Source organism: Pteropus vampyrus, unplaced genomic scaffold (genome assembly GCF_000151845.1).
Source record: "Pteropus vampyrus isolate Shadow unplaced genomic scaffold, Pvam_2.0 Scaffold88, whole genome shotgun sequence".
In the NCBI taxonomy this organism is placed as follows: domain Eukaryota; kingdom Metazoa; phylum Chordata; class Mammalia; order Chiroptera; family Pteropodidae; genus Pteropus; species Pteropus vampyrus.
The window spans coordinates 155,720-164,199 of NW_011888869.1; the positions used below are offsets into that span (position 1 = coordinate 155,720).

An 8,480-nucleotide genomic window follows, 5' to 3' on the forward strand; every position below is an offset into this window, starting at 1 on the left:
GAATCAAGAAGAGGAAAGAGAGTAAAATAAAGACAGAACAGAAAATACAAAAGTTGCACAGTCATATAAAATTGTCTAACAAGTGTGTAAATAAAGTCACAGAAAAAGATGAAGGGGAGAAACACTACAGAGGAATATCTGAAGAGATCATGGTCAAGAAGTTTCCAAAATTAATATAATACAATAAACTAGAAATGTAAGAACTTCAGAAAAACCCAAGCAGAAGTGTAAAAAATATTAGCCAAATAATAGTCAAACCGCTGAAAACCAAAGATAAAGAAAAAAACTTAAGGTAACCAGAGAAAACAGACATATTACATACTGTAAAAATAAGAACTGCAACACTAATTTTTTTTAAAAGAAAGCTGGAGGAACTAGGTTAATATTGGAAAAAATAGACTTCAGAAGGACTAAGGATTATCACCAGGGATAAAGAGGGACATCACATAATGGTGAAAAGGTCAATTCATCAAGAAGACGTAATAATCTTAAGTGAGTAAGCAGTTTCAAAATGAATAAAGTGACAACCATAGAACTATAAAGAAAAATACCAACAAGTCAACAGATGCCATTTAAAACCAACAAATCCACCAATATGAGGATATTTGACATTCCTAAAGTGAACTTTAATAAAAAGCATATAATTGATGAAAATCATATGGTAAGAGAGGAGTAGAAGAGAAGAAAGGAAGACAATGTATACTAATTTCATCATTTCTTATAATAAGTTATAAGTATTCTCTGAGAAAGAAGATACAGTGTATTAGGTAAAGTTTTAATTATTAAGGTAACCAATAGAGTACACAAATCTTTTTAAATATTAAAAGAAATCATATTTTTAAACATATCATTTGTTGAATGTTTTTTGACCTATAAAATCATATAAAAGTATTTTCAAATTAGCAGACTATAATCAGATATATTAGACATGTCAATAAACATAAGTGGGCTAATGTTACCTATTAAAAATATTTTCAGATTGGCTTACAAAGCAAAACATAACTCAGTACTATTTACAAACAATACAACCATAACTAAGTGATTAAGAAATATTAAAAATAAAAGACTAGTCAAAAGTATACATGTCAATGCAAACAAAAAGAAGCAACTATCACATTTTTATCCATGTAGAATTCTGGTCAATTTGCATTAAACAATGCTAAGAAGGACATTTAAATACAATAGTATGAAATTTCCAATAAAGATATTACACTATGAGTATATATGCACCAAATAGATTCATATAACAGCCAAAACAAAAAAAAAAATAGAGCTAGGAATCCAACTCTCTCAGTCCATGAAAGATCAAATAAAACCATAAAAGGATATGGAGAAGTTAACTCATTAAACTCATTAATGAGTTTAATTGATGTATATCAAACTGCAATGTCCCTTTTCAATAGCAGAACTGGTTCATTTGGGACAACAATGTGCAGCTAAAACTCTGTATTCCCAGACTTCCCCTAATCTAGATGTAGCTGTGTGACTAAACACTAACCAATGAGGTGGAAGAAGTGTAGTATGGACCTTCTGGGGAATCACCTTCAAAAGAAAAAGGCAGACCCTTCCTTTTCTTCCTTATCCAGAAAAAAACGGATATGATGGCTGAGCTTTAGTATCATCTTGGACGATGAAGACATGCACATCTGAATGGTGAATGTGAAAGACCTTGGGTGCCTAACAACTTTGTAAAACTACCATACTAGCCCTGGACTGCCTAATTCTAGATTCCTTTTCTTGAAAAAAAAAAAAAGTATATGTAGTTATGCTGTTATAGTTGAGTTGGGTCTCTCTTATATGTATCTGCACCTAATACTAATAGATATAAACCAGCAAACAAAAAATGCCCAAAGAACGTTCAAGATTCACCACATATTTTAGGACATACATATATGCAAACCAAACCCAAGAAAATGGAGGTTTTAGCCTAGAGCAAGAGAAGGGTCATCTCTTCCTCTGAGACCAGAAAGGAGACCAGGCATATTTACAGGTAAGTTTACAATTGTGGTATAGAAAGTCAAGGTCTTTTCCTTCCTTGATTACCTCAGTTTTCTCTGTGAAATAGGAGCCAGAAATGTGTAAAATGTAAAGAGGGAAGTGGAGGTTAAGGAGATTTGTATATTTAGAATGTCACTAGGGGATAAGAGAGGAAGTTGAAAAGGAACAGGTAAGATTATTGGTGTTTTTGGTTTTCATTACTGTTGTTCTCAAGATAGAAGAACCACATTTTTCATTTACAGCCAGCTCTGCCATCTAGAAAGGGAAAAATAAAATGGTTAGCTTCAGAGGCTTATCAGATTGCAAAAGCAGTCTAGACAAAAGGTAAGAGAAACAGCGTCCTTAAAATTTGGAGCTAGGAAACTGGAAGCAGATTTGTATGCCTCAGCTAATAAGTGTGCTGCAAACCAGATCTCTAGTATCAAGGATTAAAACCTCTAATTTTAGGAAGAAAGCCAAAGCAAATTTACAACTTGAGGCTAAAATAAACTGAAAATGAAATAAAACTAAAAATTCAATCAAAAGTCCCTAATTTAGGCCTCTATGTGTGCCTCCTACTTATTTAATACTAAATACTAAATTAATACTAACTTAAATGTTTTTGCTAGCTTAACAGAAAAAAAGTTTCATAAGTAGCTAACAAGAACATCAACTCCCCTAAGGATATTTTATGAGGCTTAAGAAAGCATCACCACCTGGTGGTAGATTTGTGGTAACAGCGATAAAATAGGAAAAGGAAATAGTCTTTCATTGACAACCTACATTATGAGAGACCAAAAGCCTTGACCAAACCTAATGACCAAAAAAAAAAAAGTAATATTATAAGTGCGTAGTTTCCAATTTTATAGAATAATAGAAACTTTTGTTTGTTTTAAGTGTGATCTAGAATCAAGATAAGATTTTAATACAGTATTCCATGTAGTACAGAAATTCTGTCAACAGAATTTTTGAGTTATGGTATATTGCCTCTGTTAAATACCTGTAGTGGTAAGCACCTTATTCTCTGGTCACCGTAAACTGTGGGCTTACATTTTAAATGTTTTGTGTCCTTCAACCAGTAAATCTAATTTTGCAATCAGATACAACATAGAAAAACCCTACAATATCTCCTATAGCCTGACTTCAAATGTATCTCTCTTGTTTTGCTCTTTTGTTATAAATATACCCTTTTCTTCGATTAACTTGATTTTTAGACCCCTTACATCCAAGTCTTCCAGATATACTTTGATTTGTCAACATCTATTTTTTATTGCAGTGTCCAAAATAAAACTGACTATCCCAGATGTAGCCTAGCTATCAGAATATGGACATTTCTATTAACACCATATTTCCCTTACAGATTGTAGGAGCTGTGTCATACTTCAGCCCATGTATTTGAGTTGCTATTATTCTTATAGCTCTGTGTTATATGGTGAACCACTAAACTAAGCATTGGGATAGACTGAGTAGATTTAAGGACCAGCATTTACTTTTGAAAGTATGTCCCTGAACTCAGCTAACTCTGTTCCATAACCTTTCACCATAAATCCAATGATAAGATATAATATAAAAGAGGGGCAAAGAATACCTTCATGATAACCATGACAAAGAGACTGATAAAACAAAGTCTTTGACAAACTTTGCTGCTCAGACTAGGCTCCTGATGGTGACAGAGTGTCACATAGCAGGGGTCTGTATGTAGCTCCCTGAATGGAGTGGACAGCCATGCACAGCCTGTGGATCTCCCTCTCCACCAGCTAGTGTGGCAATATAATAAAGTAAGGATATTCTCAGTAGTAAAGGCTATTGAGAATTTTTTCTAGCGATTGTTTAGGCAAGGGAAGTAGAGGCTAAATATCATTTTGGCAGTAGCTTCTGCAGCAGTGGTAGGATCTTCTGCAAGCTGCAGCAAAATAAGGTCACACTACTTAGAGAAATGTCATTGGTAACTCTGGATAGATGTTTAATACAGTCTATATTAAATCTCTGTTAATAAAGTCAGTATTTACCATAACAAAGATTATCAATTTGACTTTTTATTCTCTTTACATTTCTCAAGATAACATATATGCCCATATGAACACATGATATAGATGTGACTCAAACTATTTTTACTATTAACACAAAAAAAGAAACATTAAATATGTATAAATATTATTTCAACTATTATGTAAATGGCTACATGTAAGAATCTATATAAAATAAAGAGTATGTGAAAAAATATTTTATTAGAAAACAATTCTCAACCAATTTATTTCTTTTTATAATTATAATTATTTAATTATAATTGAAAGTGAGCTTTATCATTTTATTTTTATGTTTCAGGGACTTTGAAGGCAACCGTATCCATAATTTAAGAAATATGACTTTTATTTCCTGCAGCAATTTAACTGTTTTGTAAGTAATGTTTTACCCTTTTCAAATGTTATATCTCTTTATAAACAAAATGAATCATTTATGTCAATAGATGGTAGCATAAACATACATAGTAATTATGGCAAATGTTCACTCTTGAAGTTGTTTGAAACTGAAGCATGTGGGCAAAATTATTAAAGTTAACACAAAGAGTAGTTACAGATTCACAGCATACGTGAATGACACTATTATCTGAGACATGTTTTTCTGTTAATAATACCCATTTTAATGGAAGGAAATTCTCGTAGACCACCTAGAATCTTTCTTTGAATCCCGGTTTGAGAAACACTATGTTAAAGTTTTAATCTATAAGAATCTTCGTCCTTTGCAAATCATTACTATAAAGATTGTACAGGGGTGGGGGAATGAATTAATTATAATCAAAAATTTTTAAAAAATAATGCAGAATGTTTACACCCCTTAGTATGTAATTGTGGACACCAGGATAAACCTTAGAATGTTACCGAGTATACTTTCTCCTTTTGCCTCTTTGGCCTATTTTAAATTCACGTTGCCTCTTCCATGAAAATGGATGCCAGGGCTTCCATCAGTATACAAATATAGCTGCCTCATTCATGGTTTGTTTTTCCAGAACAGGGTTATTCAGACTGTGGGTTGCAACTCACGAGTGAGTGATGAAAGCAGTTTGGTATGTCTTGACCAACATTTTAAAATGAAATAGAATAGAATTGAATTGAATTAAAATATCAGAATGCAATTCAGATAGTTAAATGTGTTGTTTCATTGACCTTGGATTGTGTGATTGTATTATATGTGCCAATGTAAAGTGCATTGTTTTTACTATATATTTTTTACTGTTTATTGGCAATGCAATAGCTACCACTAAAACAATAATTTTCCTCCATTTATGCCTCCCATTATAAAAAGATTCAAAGTCACTGAAATATCTGAACACTTCTGTAGTAAGTTTAACAGTCTTCAGACACAGGATGCTCTACATTGGTCATGCAAAATAGATCATATTAATTGCCCCAAAAAAACCAAGCTGCACCTGAAGAATATACACCAAATATATATCTGAAAAACTTAGAACATTTTTGTTCTACTCGTGTTCATTTTTAAAGAAACCTCTGAGTGAAGAAACCATTTATGAGTGTCCTATTGGCAAGTTCTTGTGCTTTTCTGGTCCAGGGGTAATAGGAGAAGATAGTTATGATTTGGAGTGTTGGAAAAAAATAAATACTTAAGGATGGGACAAAGCCAATTTCCAATCATGTCACACAATGTTTAAAGAATTGGAAATCCTTTTTCTATGAGTTAGCCATTTATGATAGCTCATACACATGAGATCGTGCAGAAATGAACTGTCAAAAGTTACAATTAGAATCAACATCCCAAACTAGAGGTCTAAACTGGTCCAATTTAAATTAGACTTCCTAGGCAAATCTACCCAACATTATATCAACTACCAAATGTATATGGGTGATGCCACGTTGGGGGTATTTTGTTAGGTAGACATGGTACGCTCACTGAAGAAGGAGCTCTAAAACAGCTCCCTGTGCTCTGTTGTACAATGTTTAGTCTGTGTTCTCAAGAGTTGAGATTTTCATTATTTCTCTTACAAAGCTCTTCTCTGTTTCACTTTAAAATTTGGATAGTATTTTACTTTTGTCATCATTAAAAGATTTGGGAAATTTAAGGTTAAAATTAGATTGGGTAATTTATCCTACTACTTTAAAATATCTTGATGTGAAAAATGTACTATATATAATTACCTTTGTTTTTGAAGGATTTAATCTCTGTAATAACTCATTTATCAGTTACCTCAAGAAGCTACAATATATTTTACTTTTTACTTTCAGGGTACTGAGGAAAAACAAAATTAATCACTTAAAGGAAAATACTTTTGCACCTCTCCAGAAACTAGATGAACTGTAAGTTTGATTAAACATATATTGATAAAAATTTTCTTTCTACAGTTTTAGTTCATACTTATTACATGTATATGCTTTTATACATTGAGAAATATTTATTATCGTTTTTCCTGTCATAATTTTTATACACTTCGAGCCACAAAGAAATTCTGACAGCTTATTAAAATGTGCATTAAAGAAAAATATAAAATAAGTATTTGAAGAAGGTGAGGTAAAGGAAACGTAGATGCCAAGAAAGGATAAAGTTAGTGTAAATTTAATAAATGAAATACATTCTACACCACTCTGTTTCACTGTTAGAGGAACAGCAAATTTGTCTTTTAAGTTTCCTAAAGAGTTAGGATCCAGAGACCATAAGATGAAAAGACTCTACTTTGCTGATTCTGAAACCAAAGGACAATATTGTATCCGTAAAGAAATTAAACACTGCCATGGGTAACATCCCAACCAATAATAATGGAAGAAAGAGAGAAATTAAATCAGCTATTTATAATGTCCCTTTTTAAAAATCAGTGACAAAATTCTAAAGGGCATTTAAACACTCTCTGATAAACCAAAGCCTGTGATCCAAAAACATAGGAGCTGATTGTCAGATTAAAATATATGATAGATCAATGGATGAAGTGCATGTCCTTCAGACCATTCTTTTATTTTTTAGTGTAAGTTTTTCCGTTGAGTTTTTGCTAAAGTTTAGGCTTGCAACTAGTTTGATTTTGTGTTTTCTGGAAAGAGTCTGGACTGTGGACAGATCTACATGTTTTGACCATTAGCTGGGCAGAACATTGATTTATTAAAACTTTTCCATAAAAATTAAAGAACTTAACTAGAATGTTTCTCTGGACACCTTACCTGCGTACTGAGACAGGTGGAATGGTTACATGAGGACTGGAACATTCCTCAAGAAACAATCTGCATTCTGCTCCATAACATTAAGCCATTGAAACCCTAACATTTTTTCCATAACTATTACCCTGAAACATCTTCGGCTGGGCAATACCAGTTATTCACAAAATGTGCAAGAGAATCTTAATACGTAGATTTTAGAACCAAGCATTTGTTGTAACAACTCCTGGTATCTGGCAAGTGAGCCATATCTTCAGCACACAGGAAATTATTTTATTCTCAATAGTAGCTAGAGGTTCAGGTAGGTGATACAAAGTCAATATGTAGTCATTAATCAAAGGTTCCATACTTCTTGTTTTATCTTACTTCCAACCATTATCTGAATATAAGAAGGCGATTCCTCTAAATCCTAACCTTCATGGTAACAGTAAAGTGCAGGTTTTATGTAAGTATGAGTAACCTTCAGTGAACCTGGAACACAGACACCTTAGTCCCATAACCAGTGCCAATTCAGGTTCAAGGTAAAGGAGAGAACAGCATCAATCACTGCAGAGAGGGTAACTGCGGCCAATAATTAGTTCTGCCTAAAGCCTGCCTAATCCCATATTAAACACTGGCCTAAAAAATCAAATTTACAAGGATGAAAATGGCATGTTTTCTAAGAAGCAATGTTTTAAATGGATGGGCCTGGATCTAAAATAAGAAGACAACTCAGCTTTTGAGAGTGGGTTGGACTACACTCTATGCACCCCAAGGCTTGATCACACCAACAGAATTAATGAGGACAAATAAATTGGCAACAATCAGGATTCACTTGTCACAGTAGACTTTAAGTCATTCTGGTGGCAGAAAATCTTTACCATGTGCTTGAATTAATTTGTGCTTTTAAAGTCAGCTACTCTAGGTGATAATGTGTTTCCTGAGCCCATTTGGACATGGATCTTGAGTCCAATTAAGTTAAGACCAACTTTCCTAAGTCGAAACTGGAAAAAAAAAAAAAAATGATCCTTTTACATGCCACTTAGGATCTAGGCCAACAGTATCCCATTGTATGATTCATGCTGTAAGAACTATATGTCAGAATCTGCTCTGAAAGCCAAAATCAGCACTCCCACCAGAAACTGTGGGACATGATATATGGAGTTTTAATGTCCTAGAGGACTACTCTAAAGCTGTTTTTCACATCGTTTCACTAATATGACCAATATTTTACTTGACTTCCCATGTAAGGAACTGGAATTGTGCCACTGCTTTTACCTAAATATGAAGTAGACAGATTCAGTCTATTAATAGTCTTCTAATTGGAAATAGAAAGAATAGCCAGTCCAACTGTGTCGTATACTGGAAAAT

The 8,480-nt window shown here is 33.1% G+C and overlaps 1 protein-coding gene across 1 annotated transcript in view; it reads left to right on the forward strand.

Annotated features, from left to right (window-relative positions):
• Positions 1 to 8,480, forward strand: part of RXFP1 (relaxin/insulin like family peptide receptor 1) — a 93,282-nt gene that overhangs the window by 68,760 nt on the left and 16,042 nt on the right. The window contains 2 exon segments of the mRNA XM_023532713.1: positions 4,303 to 4,374; positions 6,216 to 6,287. Of these exon segments, the coding sequence (XP_023388481.1) occupies positions 4,303 to 4,374; positions 6,216 to 6,287 (144 nt within the window).